The sequence below is a fragment of the Bufo gargarizans genome, chromosome 10 (genome assembly GCF_014858855.1).
Source record: "Bufo gargarizans isolate SCDJY-AF-19 chromosome 10, ASM1485885v1, whole genome shotgun sequence".
Taxonomy (NCBI): Eukaryota; Metazoa; Chordata; class Amphibia; order Anura; family Bufonidae; genus Bufo; species Bufo gargarizans.
Genome location: NC_058089.1, coordinates 122,934,146 through 122,952,942, shown reverse-complemented (window position 1 = coordinate 122,952,942; position 18,797 = coordinate 122,934,146). Strand labels below are relative to the sequence as shown.

The window sequence follows — 18,797 nt, the reverse complement described above, 5'->3', positions numbered from 1 at the left end:
GCGTCACCCTACTTTCCTAGACTCCTGAGTGGGGCTGATACTGCTGACAGATGCCCTTTACAGGGGTAGTCCAGGATCCCTCAGGTATTTGTAGCTGGCCCCGTGCGTTATCTCATTCCCGCCGCTCCTGCGCCCTGGCTGCGCTCAGTGATCTCTCGGCCTCCAGGTTGTTCACTTCTGCTTGTGCTACAGACGGCGTCACACGCGCCGCTACAACCAATGACTCAGCGGTGACCTCAGGCAGCATGTCACTGCGGGTCATGTGCCGCTAGGGGACACGCAGCGCTGAGGCCAGTCATTGGCTGCAGTGGTGAACATGAAACAGCCTGGGATCGGGGGATCTGCTGACCGCAGCCAGGGCACGGGACTCCATTTGCTCGCGACGCTGTGATCCTGTCCTGTTCACCGGGGCACAAGCAAATGGAGGAGGGGAGTGCTTTATTTTTGCAAAAGCAGAGGAGGGGACACCAATGGGGGCATTATTAATACTGGGGGCACTAATGGGGGCATTATTAATACTGGGGGGCACTAATGTGGGCATTATTAATACTGGGGGCACTAATGGGGGCATTATCCTTACTGGGGGCATTATTAATACTGGGTTCACTAATGTGGGCATTATTCTCACTGGGGGGCACTAATGGGGGGCATTATTCTTACTGGGGGCACTAAAGGGGCAATTTTCCTAATGGGGGCATTATTCCTGGGGCACTAATGGGGGGCATTATTCCTACTGGGGGGCAATTAAGGGGGTATTACTCTTACTGGGGGCATTTTTCTTACTGGGAAGCACTAATGGGGGCATTATTTCTACTGGGGGGGCATTAGACTGGGGGCACTATTAAGACTGGGGGCATTACTATTATTGGGCGTCACAGTATGACAGCACCCGGTGTGAAGCCACGCCCCCAGTATTTTTGGTTGGGACAGGTGGCCCCCCTAGTGAGATGTCATCAGTGAGACGGAAAAGCCTGAGTGCGCTCATGTCTCCTGCAGCTATAACACTGGAGGCTGGTTTGGGCCGGCGCCGCCATGTTCTCAGGAGAAGTAGATTTATAGCAAAATGACATGAAGCAGCAGCTCCCAGTCACGAGCCTCCCCATAGAGACACTGCAGTGCTGCCATCTACAGGCAGACACTGGTATGACTACTACAAGCTCCGGTCCCCCCGCCTCAGGCCTGGTTACTGTGTACGCGGTCTCTATAGAAACCGGACGTGCTGCGGTGAAATCTCGCGAGGCTTTGTTGCCAGGAGACTGTGTTACTGTGTATCCGAGGGAAAGAAGAAGCAGGGACCAGAATGGTGAGTAGGGGGCTTAGCCGTGACCTGCAGACCCTCCTTATACAGGGGGCTCAGCCGTGACCTGCAGACCCTCCTTATACTGTGACCTGCAGCTGGAGACCCTCCTCATACTTGGGGCTCAGCCGTGAACTGCAGACCCTCCTTATACCGGGGGCTCAGCCGTGACCAGTGGACCCTCCTTATACCGGGGGCTCAGCCGTGACCAGCAGACCCTCCTTATACCGGGGGCTCAGCCGTGACCTGCGGACCCTCCTTATACCGGGGGCTCAGCCGTGACCTGCAGACCCTCCTTATACCGGGGGCTCAGCCGTGACCTGCGGACCCTCCTTATACCGGGGGCTCAGCCGTAACCTGCAGACCCTCCTCCTACCTGGGGCTCAGCCGTGACCTGCGGACCCTCCTTATACCGGGGGCTCAGCCGTGACCTGCGGACCCTCCTTATACAGGGGGCTCAGCCGTGACCTGCAGACCCTCCTCCTACCTGGGGCTCAGCCGTGACCTGCGGACCCTCCTTATACAGGGGGCTCAGCCGTGACCTGCAGACCCTCCTTATACTGGGGGCTCAGCCGTGACCTGCAGACCCTCCTTATACTGTGACCTGCGGACCCTCCTTATACAGGGGGCTCAGCCGTGACCTGCAGACCCTCCTTATACCGGGGGCTCAGCCGTGACCTGCAGACCCTCCTTATACCGGGGGCTCAGCCGTGACCTGCGGACCCTCCTTATACCGGGGGCTCAGCCGTGACCTGCAGACCCTCCTTATACAGGGGGCTCAGCTGTGACCTGCAGACCCTCCTTATACTGTGACCTGCAGACCCTCCTTATACTGTGACCTGCAGACCCTCCTTATACTGTGACCTGCAGACCCTCCTTATACCGGGGGCTCAGCCGTGACCTGCAGACCCTCCTTATACCGGGGGCTCAGCCGTGACCTGCAGACCCTCCTTATACCGGGGGATACTCTGCCAACATCGCAGATCATCGCTCCCAGACCAGTGTGTTTCTGGAAGAAAGCAGCCGTGTTATTTCTAATATCGTGTCCCCTCCATATTCTGATGCCGGAGAGATGCTACTGCCCAATGAGCCGCTGTGCCAGCCATACAGTTCCCAGACTGTATCGTGCACGGGTTGTAGCCGCCCAATGTGCAGTGGAGTCCATGGCAGCTGAGGCAGAAGATGGCATCTAGAGGTCCACATTAAATGTATTATAACATTGGAATCCTTCTAATTGTCTCGCTGCTCTCCAGTATGGGGCTCCAGGTGACGTCTCGCTCTCTCTCCAGTATGGGGCTCCAGGTGACGTCTTGCTCCTTCTCTAGTATGGGGCTCTAGGTGACGTCTTGCTCTCTCGCCAGTATGGGGCTCTAGGTGACGTCTTGCTGTCTCGCCAGTATGGGGCTCTAGGTGACGTCTTGCTCTCTCTCCAGTATGGGGCTCTAGGTGACGTCTCGCTCTCTCGCCAGTATGGGGCTCTAGGTGACGTCTTGCTCTCTCTGCATTATGGGGCTCTAGATGACGTCTTGCTCTCTCGCCAGTATGGGGCTCTAGGTGACGTCTTGCTCTCTCGCCAGTATGGCGCTCTAGGTGACGTCTTGCTCTCTCTGCATTATGGGGCTCTAGGTGACGTCTTGCTCTCTCGCCAGTATGGGGCTCTAGGTGACGTCTTGCTCTCTCGCCAGTATGGCGCTCTAGGTGACGTCTTGCTCCCTCGGCAGTATAGGGCTCCAGGTGACGTCCTGCTCTCTCTCCAGTATGGGGCTCCAGGTGACGTCTCGCTCTCTCTCCAGTATGGGGCTCTAGGTGATGTCTTGCTCCCTCTCCAGTATAGGGCTCTAGGTGACGTCTTGCTCCTTCTCCAGTATGGGGCTCTAGGTGACGTCTTGCTCTCCCGCCAGTATGGGGCTCTAGGTGACGTCTTGCTCCTTCTCCAGTATGGGGCTCTAGGTGACATCTTGCTCCTTCTCCAGTATGGGGCTCTAGGTGACGTCTTGCTCTCTCGCCAGTATGGGGCTCTAGGTGACTTCTTGCTCTCTCTACAGTATGGGACTCTAGGTGACGTCTTGCTCTCTCTCCAGTATGGGGCTCTAGGTGACGTCTTGCTCCCACGGCAGTATGTGGCTCTAGGTGACGTCTTGCTCCCTCGGCAGTATGTGGCTCCAGGTGACGTCTTGCTCCATCGGCAGTATGGGGCTCTAGGTGACGTTTTGCTCTCTCGCCAGTATGGGGCTCTAGGTGACGTCTTGCTCTCTCTCTGCAGTATGGGACTCTATGTGACGTCTCGCTCCCTCTCTGGAGTATGGGACTCTAGGTGACGTCTTGCTGTCTTTCCAGTATGGGGTTCTAGGTGATGTCCTGCCCCCTCTCCAGTATGGAGCTCTAGGTGACGTCTTACTTCCTCGACAGTATAGGGCTCCAGGTGACATCTTGCTCTCTCGGCAGTATGGGGCTCTAGGTGACGTCTTGCTCTCTCGCCAGTATGGGGCTCGAGGTGACTTTGTGCTCTCTCTCTAGTATGGGGCTCTAGGTGACGTCTCGCTCTCTCTCCAGTATGGGGCTCTAGGTGACATCTTGCTCTCTCGCCAGTATGGGGGCTCCAGATGACTTTGTGCACTCTCGCCAGTATGGGGGCTCCAGATGACTTTGTGCACTCTCGCCAGTATGGGGCTCTAGGTGATTTTGTGCCCTCTCTCCAGTATGGGCTCTAGGTGACTTTGTGCCCTCTCTCCAGTATGGGCTCTAGGTGACGTCTTGCTCTCTCGCCAGTATGGGGCTCCAGATGACTTTGTGCTCTCTCTCCAGTATGGGGCTCTAGGTGACGTCTTGCTCTCTCTCCAGTATGGGGCTCTAGGTGACGTCTTGCTCTCTCTCCAGTATGGGGCTCCAGGTGACTTCTTGCTCTCACTCCAGTATGGGGCTCTAGGTGACGACTTGCTCTCTCGCCAGTATGGGGCTCTAGGTGACGTCTTGCTCCTTCTCCAGTATGGGGCTCTGGGTGACGTCTTGCTCTCTTGCCAGTGTGGGGCTCTAGGTGACTTTGTGCTCTCTCTACAGTATGGGACTCTAGGTGACGTCTCGCCCTCTCTCTGCAGTATGGGACTCTAGGTGACGGCTTGCTCTCTCTCCAGTATGGGGTTCTAGGTGATATCCTGCTCCCTCTCCAGTATGGGGCTCTAGGTGACGTATTGCTCCTTCTCCAGTATGGGGCTCTAGGTGACGTCCTGCTCCCTCTCCAGTATGGGGCTCTAGGTGACGTCTTGCTCCCTCTCCAACATGGGGCTCTAGGTGACTTTGTGCTCTCTCTCCAGTATGGGGCCCTAGGTGACGTCTTGCTCTCTCTCCAGTATGGGGCTCTAGGTGACTTCATGCTCTCTCGCCATTATGGGGCCCTAGGTGACGTCTTGCTCTCTCTCCAGTATGGGGCTCTAGGTGACTTCATGCTCTCTCGCCAGTATAGGGCTCTAGGTGACTTCGTGCTCTCTCGCCAGTATAGGGCTCTAGGTAACGTCTCGCTCTCTCGCCAGTATGGGGCTCTAGGTGACGTCTCGCTCTCTCGCCAGTATGGGGCTCTAGGTGACGTCTTGCTCTCTCTGCATTATGGGGCTCTAAGTGACGTCTTGCTCTCTCGCCAGTATGGGGCTCTAGGTGACGTCTTGCTCTCTCGCCAGTATGGCGCTCTAGGTGACGTCTTGCTCTCTCTGCATTATGGGGCTCTAGGTGACGTCTTGCTCTCTCGCCAGTATGGGGCTCTAGGTGACGTCTTGCTCTCTCGCCAGTATGGCGCTCTAGGTGACGTCTTGCTCTCTCGCCAGTATGGCGCTCTAGGTGACTTTGTGCTCTCTCTCTCCAGTATGGGGCTCCAGGTGACATCTCGCTCTCTCTCCAGTATGGGGCTCTAGGTGAGGTCTTGCTCTCTCGCCAGTATGGGGCTCTAGGTGACTTTGTGCTCTCTCTCCAGTATGGGGCTCTAGGTGACGTCTCGCTCTCTCGCCAGTATGGGGCTCTAGGGGACGCCTTGCTCTTTTGCCAGTATGGGGCCCCAGGTGACTTCGTGCTCTCTCGCCAGTATGGGGCTCTAGGTGACTTCGTGCTCTCTCGCCAGTATGGGTCTCTAGGGGACGTCTCTCTCTCTCTCTCTCTCTCTCCAGTATGGGGCTCTAGGTGACGTCTTGCTCTCTCTCCAGTATGGGTCTCTAGGGGACGTCTCTCTCTCTCTCTCTCTCTCTCCAGTATGGGGCTCTAGGTGACGTCTTGCTCTCTCTCCAGTATTGGGCTCTAGGTGACGTCTCGCGCTCTCTCCAGTATGGGGCTCTAGGTGACTTTGTGCTCTCTCTCCAGTATGGGGCTCTAGGTGACGTCTCGCTCTCTCTCCAGTATGGGGCTCTAGGTGACGTCTCGCTCTCTCTCCAGTATTGGGCTCTAGTTGACGTCTCGCTCTCTCTCCAGTATGGGGCTCTAGGTGACGTCTCGCTCTCTCTCCAGTATGGGGCTCTAGGTGACTTTGTGCTCTCTCTCCAGTATGGGGCTCTAGGTGACGTCTCGCTCTCTCTCCAGTATGGGGCTCTAGGTGACGTCTGGCTCTCTCTCCAGTATTGGGCTCTAGGTGACGTCTCGCTCTCTCTCCAGTATGGGGCTCTAGGTGACGTCTCGCTCTCTCTCCAGTATGGGGCTCTAGGTGACTTTGTGCTCTCTCTCCAGTATGGGGCTCTAGGTGACGTCTCGCTCTCTCTCCAGTATTGGGCTCTAGGTGACGTCTCGCTCTCTCTCCAGTATGGGGCTCTAGGTGACGTCTCGCTCTCTCTCCAGTATGGGGCTCTAGGTGACGTCTCGCTCTCTCTCCAGTATTGGGCTCTAGGTGACGTCTCGCTCTCTCTCCAGTATGGGGCTCTAGGTGACGTCTCGCTCTCTCTCCAGTATGGGGCTCTAGGTGACTTCGTGCTCTCTCTCCAGTATGGGGCTCTAGGTGACGTCTCGCTCTCTCTCCAGTATGGGGCTCTAGGTGACGTCTCGCTCTCTCTCCAGTATTGGGCTCTAGGTGACGTCTTGCTCTCTGTTTTTCAGCCACCGAAAAAGAAAGCATCACCGAAGAAGAAGTCTGCCAAGGGGAAGAAGAGCCCCGGGTTTGTAGATGGATTGGCCACGGAAGAAATGAGCAAGGAACAGGTAATAGAGGGGGCAGGTATTTCTTGATTTTTAGGGCCACTCATACTTTCTCTTTTTATCAGGGGGTGGTTGGGGGGCAGTTGTTCTGCTTAGACATATACTTTTACCCTCCTCTGATGTACTGATTGTGTGGAGTCTTTTAGCTGGAGGAGCACATTGTGCGTCTGCGGGAGGAGCTGGACCGAGAACGAGAGGAGAGAAACTACTTCCAGCTTGAGCGAGACAAGATCCACACTTTCTGGGAGATCACCCGCCGCCAGCTGGAAGAGAAGAAGTCTGAACTCCGTAATAAGGACCGCGAGATGGAGGAGGCGGAGGAGCGACATCAGGTGGAAATCAAGGTATGAAGTGTGACCGGGGAATTCAAGAAGCTCTCATTATGTCAGAGCAACCTAGAAATCCACTCTTCTCGTTCTGGTAATGCTACTGAACATAGTGTATGTGGTATGTAGATGCTAGGACACAGCTCTGCCCTCACCATGCTGATGTCTAGCCCTGTCAATCAAGGGGAGGGGGAGTGTGCAGAGCACAGGGGGTGTTACAGTGCTCCAAGGATTCAGCCCCGCCTCCTGGTGCTCCAACTTGCTCATTTGCGTATGAATGAAACGCAGATATCTCTGCAGCTGTTTAGCATACAGACAAAAGAAAGGTATCGTTTTAATCGGCAGGATCAACCCTACCAGGCAGTACGTCTGGTTTGATAGGGTTAATCATGCTGACAGAGCTGCTTTAAAAGATCAAGAGTTTTCAGAAAGGTTTTGATCGGTGGGAGTCTGAGTGCCGGGATCACCCATGAGTATGGGTGATCCCGGTATGCATGGCATGGTATACTCTCTCCTCGCTGCAGGAGATGGAATCGAGTCCTTTCCATAGACTTTCTTTTGTTTTTCATAAATTTATTTTTATTAAATATAAGGTACAGATGGCTATGACCACAACAAATAGCCGGTCGCAGGTGGCCAATGAACTACATAGCATTGTAGTTTACTTAAAACTGCCCCATTGCCACCAGATGCGTTGAGTCCTTGGAAGTGACGCCACGTCCAATTAGTTGTTGACTGTTGAGGATGAACTGGCCTATCAGAACTCCTTATTCCATTGTGGAAATTAAAGGCAGACCAGTGCAATAGATCGTCTTAGTCTATAATAAATAAACCTAATAAAGAAGACAATATCGCGGGGGAGGATCCTCCGGGAGACAAGGTAAGTGACTAGACACACCCAATGATGGGATTCCGTGACATACATTATTATGACCACAATCCCAGGTAGATTCAAATGTGAAAAATACACTAGGTAACCAAATACGTAAGAAATGTTCGTGTTTGCGTTCAATCCGGGAGGTAAGTTCTTCAAGCCTACATATCTGGTCTACTTTGGTTAACCATTCTCACTGGGAGGGAGGAGAGGGGCTCAACCAATGTAACGGTATCAACATTTTGGCCGCAAGAATAAGGTATGTGGCTAGGGCCGATTTACAAGGTTTGAAGGAAGTTGTATCTTGCCATAATAATACCAAATTCGGCGTTAATGTGTAGACCATATTGATCGTCCCCTCCACTTCGCCCCAGAAAGGTTTGATTCTTTCACAAGACCACCATATATGTGAAGTTGTTCCTGTCTCCACCAAACACCACTATCCACAATTCCCCTCATGTATAGGTATACAGGGGTTCTGTACCATCTGGCTATTGTTTTATACGAGTTCTCCTGTAGACCCCTAGTATGTAGCGGAGGTAATGAGTCCCCAGTCATGTACGGCAAAGAGCCTGCTGGGGAAGGGAATTGTGCGATAGCTGGGCGATTCCGTATCCCGCGCCAGGTCTGTAGAGGACCCCTGGTTAGGACATTTGTGATGACCAATGACCGATGCATTTGTGGCTTTGACCACATTAGAAGCAAAGATGTTTTACACATTCCATCTCTCTCCAACAAAGCAGACAAGGAGCCGCCAGCATACGTATTAATGTCCAGCCAGCGTTGTAATTGTATGGCAGTATAATATATCTTTAGGTCTGGAAGGCCAATACCCCTGCAGTTGCAACAAGTCCATCAGGTATCCAGGGCCTTGATTGGCTTATTGACATTCAAATCCTTGCAAATCTTAAACAGATGTCTCCATTTAATCTGTTTGGAAGGCCTGTATAAGAGAACATTGCAGAAGTCCAACCATGATGTGATGAAGGCATGAATAAGGTTTGGGAGATCTGCTGGAGGTATGAGGTGTTTAATTTTTGCAATGTTCCTTAGGTGAAAGAAGGAAAGTTTTTACAACAGCTGAGATTTGATTCCTGAAGCTTAATTCCCCAACAATCAAGACGCCCGAGCTGCGCACAAAGTCCGATTTGTTCAGGTCTGAGCTCGCTATCCTTAGCGGTGCTGGCTGAGACTGGGGCTGCATTGCTGCCGAGCGCTGACCTCCCAGAACAAGAACCTCAGTTTTGTCAGCATTTGGTTTTAGCCAGTTACCATTCAGCCACTCCTGAAGCTCCGCTAAGCACGCATTTATTTGTGGGGTAGGGTCTGTGACGCCAGGTGTGAAAGATAAATATAGCTGGGGGTCATCCGCATAGCAGTGGTGGGTCAGGCCATGTTTTTGTACGATTTTTCCAAGTGGCAGCATGTATATGGTGAACAGTAAAGGGGATAGTATCGCGCCCTGGGGTACACCGTATTTTAGTGGTCTAGGGTTGGAGAGGAAGGCCCCCAAGGATACCCTTTGATTCTGCCAGCCAGGAAGGAGTTGAACCACTGGAGAGCTAGGCATCCATGCCACAGTACTCTTGTAGCCTGTTAAGGAAGATTTTGTGATCAACTCTGTCAAAAGCCGCTGAGAGGTCGAGCAAAATCAGGATGGAACATTGGCCTTGTCTCTTGCCATGAGCAGATCATTGCAGATCTGGGCGAGGGCTGTGTCACAGCTGTGGTGTTTTCTGAAGCCAGATTGAAGAGGGTCAAGGACGCTGTTCCTTGAGAGCCTGGCTTCAAGTTGGAGATAGACAGCCTTTTCAATAACTAGCTCGGCGATCAGGCTGCGGAATATAACTTTCCAAGGGTTTAGTCCTCTCTTCAAATAATGCCAGATCTTCCATTAGCAATATGCATCTTTGCTAAGAGAATAATCAGCATTATGGAGGCGCCTAAGACTATATATCCCCACAGTATGGGAACTCTTGGCTGTATACCGAGAGAAATATCTTATTAATATCATGAGCAGTAAGCACAGTATACGTTACCGGGTCAAGGATAGACAGAGTTTCGGATGGGACCAGTTCTCAGTAGTCAAAATATAATCCAAGTTTCTTTTGGTATATCTTTCTTGTGGTCAGTTTCCTCTGGTGATTAGCAATCTCCTGAGACAGGAATAAGGACTTTTTCTTGTTGATCAGTGTCTTTCAGGTGCGCAATTAGGGAATGTTTGTCTTCGGAGGACTGATGTTTGCGCCATTTTCGTTCCAGTCTGCGCCCCTCTTTCTTCAGTTCCTTTACAGAGTTGTCAAACCAGCGAGTGTGATGTAATGGTGCGGAACGTTTAATGCGTAATGGAGTCAAAAGCAGCTGAGGCATAGTGGTTATATATTTGAGGACCATGGATTCAAGGCCTAAGTTGTGATCTGTCAGTTCATCAAGATTGAGGGTGTTCTGAAGGTGTTGGGGTGACAGACCTTTCAAGGAACGGTATTTTATTAGTTCTTTTACTTGGTGTTTTTTGGCTGGTTCTGTAAGGGAGAAGTGGATTGAATGGTGGTCTGGATCAATTTCCACATTGGATATTAAAAGTTCTGAATGGAATATGAGGTCCAAAGTGTGGCCATCACCAGGGGGGCGGTAGACCAGCAGTATGTTTGTTTTTCTGCTGCCAGACATTGGGTGGGGGTCACAGCGAGGGGTTCAATGTTCATGTCTTGCCTCTCGCAGTGTAACACCGACTAGTTGGCTGGCACAGCAGCTTCCAGAGTGGCTCCCGAGTTCTGATCCAGCCACGTCTCCGTAATTAAAGCTAGATCTGAGGCTTCTATTGGGTCGTGAATAACTGCTGTTTTGTTAATAGATCTGGCATTGCGGAGTACTGCTTTAATGTAGTTTGCCTTAACTTTGAAGCCTGTGTTCCTGGCCGGCTGCGGCCTGCATTCTGGAGTGTAATTGATGTTGTTTTGGTGATATATGAAGATTGCTTTGCCTTTGTAACACCATTATGAGTGCCTGCTCGTTTTCCTCGCTTTCCTCGACTTGTTTTCTTTAGAATCCCAAGGGATTTTTAATGGGATAATTAAAGCAGGGTCAATTTGTAGAAGTTCCTTTGTCAAAGAAGTTGCAATACTGATAAGCATTTCGGATGTGTATCTGAGTGCTGACATTGGACGGCTGATAGGCGTCCTGCTGAGATCAGAGGGGTCTTTACAAGCTGCAATTCTCAGGGACAGGGAGATGCTCCAAAGGTGTTTAAAACCGTTCCTTGTTTTTAAATTTAAAAATTTAAGAATAGATGTAGAAAGAGAGACAGTCCTGTAACACGAAAGGTGCACAAGATGTTTTTTCTGTTTCCGCTACTTGCAGAAACGAGCAGGAGCTGAAGGTTGAAGGAAGTTGTGAAGAATTTCAAGGTCCGAGGTCAGCTCCTAGCAGGCTAGGGATGATCAGTCCACGTCCAATTAAAATCTCGGCCATCTAAAGCGATTCACAATTTCTGATGGGCTGTAGTTGTTGCTAGAGAGACGATGAATAGGATTCCTCTGTATTTTGGGTCCTGTCTGAGACAAGATGTGGAGCAGCGAGAGCTGCAGCCCAGCTTTAATCTAAGAAAGGTCATCTGGTACCTTCAGGCCCAAATAAGTTACGGAAGTGCTTTGCCACGCAAAGGGAGTGGAAGCCACCAGTTGCTTTGCCTCCTCCCCGTCCAAGGATATGTTAAGGACCTCAGACTTCCCAAGATTTATTTTAAAGTTGGAAAATCGCCCAAAAATTTGAAATCAGGGCAATACACAAGGGAAGGCCTGAGTTGGGTTCGTGATGAATATAAGGAGGTCGGCTGCAAATGCAGCTGCTGTATGAATTCCTGATAGGGATTGTAGTCCTCTAATGTGGGGGTGTTGTCTTATTGCTTGAATCACAGGACAAAAAGGCTGGGAGAGAGAGAGGACACCCGTGTCGTGTACCATTTATTATACTAAATGCTGGGGACAACAGATTATTGACTTTGACCTTTGGTGATTGAGGATGTGTACAGGGAGAAAATGGACTGAAGAAACGGGGGAGGTAGTCCAAATTTAAGCAATGTCTTCTTCTTAAAGGTCCAATCTATTCTGTCAAAGGCCTTCTTAGCGTCCGTGCCGAGAATGACCATAGGGATCTTGGAAGATTTAGCAAAATGATTGGCATTTAACACTATTAGCATTGTCCTTCTCTAGCTGATTTGTTCTTTGTGTACCAAAGAGGGGAGGAATGTCTGTAAGCGGCTAGCTAAAATGTTGGCCCACAACTTGACATCGCAGTTTAGGAGTGAAATAGAGCGGTATCTACTGCAGTGGTAGCACTACGATACGCGCCTCCGGAGCCTGTCTGGGGAGTTCCCCGCCTTTTAGTAGTGGCTGACAAAGGGATTGAAAGTGGGGTATTAAAATGTGCTGAAATTTCTTATAGTAGATCATGGGAAGACCGTCTGGGCCTGGACATTTACCTACTGGTGTTGACGACATTGCCTGTGGATTTTCTGTCATGGTAATTGGCTCTAATAACATGAAGGAATCCTCCAACGATCTCCGATATCTCTTGTTCTCGTTTTCCCTTTCCTCTGGGAACTCGTTTATGTTTGGATAATATAATTGGCCATAGAAGTTTGAAAATTGAGAGGCAATCTCATCAGTTTGATGCAGCAGGGCATCTGTGGGAGATCTGATAGAAGCGACGTGTGAGCGGGCAAGTGGGCAAGTGGGCCTTTAAGAAAAGCAGACACTATCTCTTCCCCCCCCCCCCCCCCCATCCCCATGAGCATATATCCGTTGCTTGGAGTACATTACCCCTTTCGCAAATCTGGAGGCTAAGAGATCCTTAAGTTGGACTCTTAGGTCAGTTAACTGTGTGAGTTGCGAAACGGCTAGCGATCGCTTATGCGTTTTTTCTAGTGATGAGATCCAGGATAGCAAAGAGTCGACCCCTTGTGACCTCCTCTTTTAAACTGCTGTGCCTAATGCGATTAATTCTCCCCTGATGTAGGCCTTAGCCTCCCACACGTCTGGAGTAGTATTAGTGTTGGAATACGCAGATCATTTCTCCCCTAATGCTGAGATCGTGGCGTCGTCCCTTTTTAAGAGGGTTTCATTAAGTCTCTATGACCAGGCTTTCCGACCTGGTGTTGGTATGTGTAGGGTAAGGTGCCTGGTCTGAAAGTGAGATCGACTCTATGCCCGCGGACCCCACCACTGACTGCGATGCCTGTGAAATAAATAAATAGTCAGTATGACTGTAAGAGTGATGTACATGCGAGAAAAATTAGAAACCTTTAGCTTCTGGATGGAGCGTTCTCCATGTGTCCACCAGGTGGAGACCGTCCAGGTAGGCCTTCAGTTTGCTCCAGTCGGCGAAGGAGACGGCAGATTGTGCGGTAGATGAATCCAATAAGGGATTAGGAGTGACACTAAAATCTCCACCGAGCACCACCATCCCTTCCGTTGAATAGTATTAAATAACCACTTCACTTGACCTTTGTTAGGGGCATATACATTCGCCAGAGTAATAGGAGTATCATCTAGTCTCCCCTTCACGAATATAAATCTGCCGTTCGGCTCCTCGCTGGATTGAAGGCATGTGAAAGCCAGGCCCTTTTTAAGGGCGATGCTTACACCCCTGGAGGCCTGAGACCCATTACAACTATGGTACCATTGGTTAAAGGGGGAGTATTGTAATTTGGGTATTTTATGAGCCTTAAAATGTGTCTCTTGAAGAAAGAGTATTGAAGGAGCGCTCCTGCGAGTCAGAGCAAAGACCCGAGACCTTTTTTGTGGCACATTAAACCCCTTTACATTAAAGGAGTAAATCACATGCTTTGTCGTGTCACCAGTTGAAACTGGAAAAAGCGCTGAAAAGGAGTGCGTCCCATCATCATCCCGGAGGATCCACGCATACGTATGAAATAAGAATTTACTAAACCATAAAGAAAAGAAACATGTTAATTAGTCTTGAGCGTACCTCTTTTTTTAAGTTCTGCGTCCAAAGTTCGGGTTATCGAAGAATCCCATTATGGATTCTAAATTCCGTTATGGTCCGTGGTAGCGGAATCCTTAACGGGATTCTTCGATAACCCGAACTTTGGACCCAGAACTTAAAAAAACAAGTTCGCTCAACACTAATGTTAATATGGCGAGCTCAAGCTGAGCTGAATCCCGGGGCTCAACAGGAGACCCCAGAACGGCCACTAGCCAGACCGGAAGGAGCTCGTCTGGTGCGGTAAGGCAATCGGGGGGGGTTAGTGTGTATGAAACACCTTTACTTAAGCCTACCCCACATAGGCAGCTAAGCCTGACTAGACTTATGATCGCAGAGATACTTTGGCAGGAGGGATAAGTAAAGAGAATAAACGGGAAAGAAGGAAAGTAAAGTATGGAAATATGGAGACAGAGAGAGTAGCAGGCCTGTTATTGGGTGGATCAAGGGTTAACGAGTCACAGCGGACCCGTATTTCCTATGAGAGAGCCCTTAAGAGTGAAAGATACTTGCAAGAGTCCCCTATGTTCAGGTCGCAGAGTTCTTTATCAGGGCCTTCTTCATCCTCTGCATCTGCTTCCTTTCGCCCGCGGTGGACCATGTGTCTCGTGGAGGAGGAAGGGTTGGCAAGTCATCTTCCATCGGGACTTGCATCCATGAGGGTACTGGACAGGAGGAATTTCTAGCTTGTGCCATGCGGCTTGTAGATCTTCTGCTGTGCGTATAGCAATTTGCTTATTATTTTTGAGGATTATTATCCCAAAAGGGTAGAGCCACCTGTATGTCAGGTTGTGTGCTCCAGGAGAGGCCTCATGGTTCTTCTTTTGGCCAGGGTGGTAGGTGAGAGGTCTTAATATATGTGTACTGGGGCTGAATCTAATAGAACTTCTCCCGGGCTTGGTGCAGGATCGCAGATGTGTCAGCAAAGTTAAGTAATTTGCAGATTGCGTCCCCCGGAGGCTCTGTAGGGCCAGGTTTAGGGCAGAGCGCTTTATGAATGCATTCAATAGTTATGGACAAAGCTCTCTTGGCCCAATATTGTAGAGAAGATGGTAGTGGCCACTTGGGTAAGAGCCTCTGGTGCATACCCCTCAGAAATGCCCTCTATGCGCAGGTTAGTCCTGCGATTGCGGTTTTCCAGATCCTCTATCTGGTTAAATGCGGCATTGAGTTGGCGCTGCTGTTCAAGGAATTTGGATCTCACCGAGCTATCAAAGGTGAGCACTGCTGCGTGCTGATCTTCTAGAGCAGGGATCAGCAACCTTCGGCACTCCAGCTGTTAGGAAACTACAATTCCCAGCATGCTCTATGCATTTCTATTTGAGTTCTATGAAGACCAGAGCAAGTATGCATGCTGGGAGTTGTAGTTTCACAACCGCTGGAGTGCCGGAGGTTGCCTAACCCTGTTCTAGAGAGTCCACACGGCCCCCAAGATGGCGGAGGTCTAATGTCCTTCAGCTCCCTCATTATAGGTAGCATCTGCTTAAGATAAGCACCAGTGATTGGTTCTTAGTCTTTCATACCTCCAGCCATGCTGTCCGTGTCCGAATCCTCCTCTGCTTCAGAATCTGGCGCCTCAGTTGCCAGCGCCATCTTGGAAGCCGTAGCGGCTGCGGCAAGATCTTTCTTTTTCAGGTATTTCTCCATCTCCGCCTGCTGTCTCAAAGGTTTTGGGGTTCCAGGGGTCTCCTTGCTTCTTTCTCTGCCAATCTTCCCCATGTTTGGATGCTGATGGCTAATAATAACCGGGCAAAGCGCCAAGTGAGGGGGGGGGGGGGGGGGGGGGTCCCCGTACAGTCTGACATTATCCAATCAAGTGCTGCCAGTGTCAGACTGTGCAGGGACACCCCCCAGCTGGTAACACCCGTCTGGACCTTTAGTTACAGACTGCTGCCAATTTATTCATAAAATTCTAATAGGAATCATAGAGGAACTACACAACATAGAGTTATAAGGATAAAAGCTCCAAAATGGTTTTCACATGGACAATGCAAGTAACTGCTAAAACAGACCCGTCAGGGGAGGTGACAGCCGGGCAAAGACTCTTGTCAATTAAAGGGCTTGTTTCGGATGGCAGACATGACAGGACTGTCTAACAGCCCCTATAGATTGGCAGTAGATCTTGTTGAAACCTATGGGATTTGCTGACCAAATCCTAATGTCTTCTGCCAGTTGTAGGGATCTCGTCCAAGGGGATCTGTTCTTGTGATAGGTTCATGTAGATGTTGGAGTGTGGACTATGGAGAGTAGATTCGATTGCGGTCACACTGCTTACCTGATTGTGTCGGGAAACAGCAGGGACAGAGAGTCCTTCTCCATCAAGTCAGCATTTTCCTGGAGATTCCCCGAGGCAGCGTCTGACTCTAGACCCACGGAGGCGGCGAGACATTTATCATCATCTCCTTCTGCCTCGGGCCAATATTCATAATGAACAAAACTCTGTTCAAAAGGTGCCTAGTGCTATCAGTACATTAAAGGGTATGTAGTATACTTCAGAGCTAAAATCACGATTCTGCAATCTCCCAGCTCAAGGTCTGTACATAGCTTGCTTTGGTGATTTGCATTCTGGGAAGTCCGCTATGTACACCGGCCACTGTCCAAAGGCTTACATTGTAGGGGCACACCTAAACAACTAGTTCTGATCAGTTTGTGGGGGCAGGAAAATGGCAGCTAATTTGACCCTGATTTTCTGCTCCCTCCGGTTTTTATTCTCCTGATTCAGGTATACAAGCAGAAAGTCAAACATCTGCTATACGAGCACCAGAGCAACATTTCAGAGCTGAAAGCAGAGGGCAGCGTCGCCATGAAGCTGTCGCAGAAGGACCATCACACACACGAGGGTCTGTTACGCAAAGATATGCGGGGACTGCAAGTGGAGATCAAAGAGCAGGAGCTGGCCAACGAGATGGTGGTGAAGAACCTCAAGATGGTAAGAAAACAAGGGAAACAGTGAATATGTACTGCCGGGGTAATTAATCTGTATTCCAATCTCATGTAAGACTCGCAGGTATTAGGGTTTATAGGCTGGAAGTCTCAAATTAGACTGCCAGTTATTATTATTTATAGGCTGTGTTCAGCATAGAAAATCTCAGTTTAGACTGCCAGTTATTATGAATTATAGGCTGTATTCACCATTGAAATTCTCAGGCTGGATCCCAGTTATTAGGATTTATAGGCTGTATTCACCATTGGAAATCTCAAGTTAAACTGTCAGTTGTCATTATTTATAGGCTGTGTTCAGCATAGAGAATCTCAGGTTGGATCCTAGTTATTAGTATTTATAGGCTGTATTCACCATAGAAAATACCAAATTAGACTGCCAATTATTTGGATGTGTGGGCTGTATTCACCATTGGAAATCTCAGATTAGGTTTCTAATTATGAGGATTTATATGCTGTAGTCACCATTACAGACTTCACATTAGACTGCCAATTATCAGGATTTATATGCTGTATTCACGATTGCAAACCTCAGGTTAGACTGCAAATTATTCACATTTATACACTGTGTTCAGTACTGACAATATCAAGGTAGACCCACGGCGATGATGATTTATAGGCTGTGTTCACTGTTGGAAGCCTCCGGCTAGACGTGATGTTATTAGGATGTAGAGGCCGTGTTTATCTGCATCCGCTTCTAACCACATGACCAAAGGTAAATTGTCTGGTCTCCGTCGCTCCTGAGATCCAGCACTCTTCCTGCGCTGTGCTGTGACCTGACGTTGCACACCCGCTACGTCCTCACACTGTGCGCAGGTCACAGCACAGTGTGTGGCGTCTGTAGGAGAAGACCAGGGAGTGGTGAGTACAGAGCCAGCACAGGGAGTGCTGTATTCATCGCTCCCTAGTCTTACTGTACTAATGAGCACTTCCATAATGGAAGCCCTCATTAGTATTCACTCTATAAGACGCACTGACATTTTCCCCACATATTTGTTGTCTTATATGGCGAAAAATACAGTACCACATCCTTCCTGCTTGCATAGGAGTTATGCATCCTCTTTTCAGGCACTGGAGCTGTAGACAGTGGCTCTGGTCAGCTATTCCCTACCCCATTTACACTTCTACACTGTGTTCAGTACTGACAATATCAGGGTAGACCCACGGCGATGATGATTTATAGGCTGTGTTCACTGTTGGAAGCCTCCGGCTAGACATGATGTTATTAGGATGTAGAGGCCGTGTTTATCTGCATCTGCTTCTAACCACATGACCAAAGGTAACTGGTCTCCGCTAGATACATCTGGGTTCAGCTACCTTTGTCTGTACAAGACATATAGCAATGCAGAAGCACTGGTTTGCCTTTCTTCTGACCGTTTCTACAAATGTTTTTTTTTTTCTTAGAAACAAGATGAAGAGATCACACGGCTGAGAAATGATTTTGAGAGACAAGTAAAAGGTCAGCTATGACTGTTGAACTATGCGCCCTCTTGCATGCCTCCATGTTGTCTTTGTGTGTCGTCCATCATCCATTAAGGATTGCCCTAAGAGGTGGAGATATAAACACTCGGTTCCTCTCTTTTAGGGTCCATTCAGACGTCCGCAAGTGTTTTGCAGTCAGCAAATTGCGGATCCGCAAAACACGGACACCGGCCATGTGCATTTCGCATTTTGCGTACCTCACATGGCCGGCACTATAATAGAAATGCCTCTTCTTATCCGTGTCTACGGACAAGAATAGGACATGTTCTATGTTTTTGCGGTGCCGCTGAACAGAAGTGCGGATGCGGACAGCACACTGTGTTTTAGAGGAAGAAAATAAGAAAAATTATATTTTTTCATCAGACCTCAGATCAGACCCCCAGTGCTAATCAGAACTCAGATCAGACCTCAGATCAGACCCCCAGTGCTAATCAGAACTCGATTAGAAAAATAAATATCTACTCGCCCCCCGTGTTCTGAACGCCGCCGCTCCAGCACTCTTCCTGCCGCGCTGTGCTGTGACCTGACGTTGCACAGTGGGAGGTCAGAGTACGCCGACGTCCTCGCACTGTGTGCAGGTCACAGCACAGCGTGTGGTGCCCGTAGGAGAAGACCAGGGAGTGCTGTGTTCATCGCTCCCTGGTCCTACTGTACTAATGAGCATTTCCATAATGGAAGCCCTCCTTACTATTCACTCTATAAGACACACTGA

At 49.7% G+C, this 18,797-nt stretch overlaps 1 protein-coding gene across 1 annotated transcript in view; it reads left to right on the top strand.

The window, feature by feature from the left end:
* Window positions 1-1,169: 1,169 nt before the first annotated feature.
* The window catches only part of GAS8 (growth arrest specific 8), a 36,029-nt gene continuing 18,401 nt past the window's right edge, over window positions 1,170-18,797 (top strand). Inside the window, exons 1-5 of the mRNA XM_044270690.1 lie at window positions 1,170-1,303; window positions 6,362-6,463; window positions 6,607-6,804; window positions 16,386-16,592; window positions 18,008-18,062. Of these exons, the coding sequence (XP_044126625.1) occupies window positions 1,301-1,303; window positions 6,362-6,463; window positions 6,607-6,804; window positions 16,386-16,592; window positions 18,008-18,062 (565 nt within the window). The 5' untranslated portion in view covers window positions 1,170-1,300. The remainder of the gene's footprint in view (window positions 1,304-6,361; window positions 6,464-6,606; window positions 6,805-16,385; window positions 16,593-18,007; window positions 18,063-18,797) is intronic.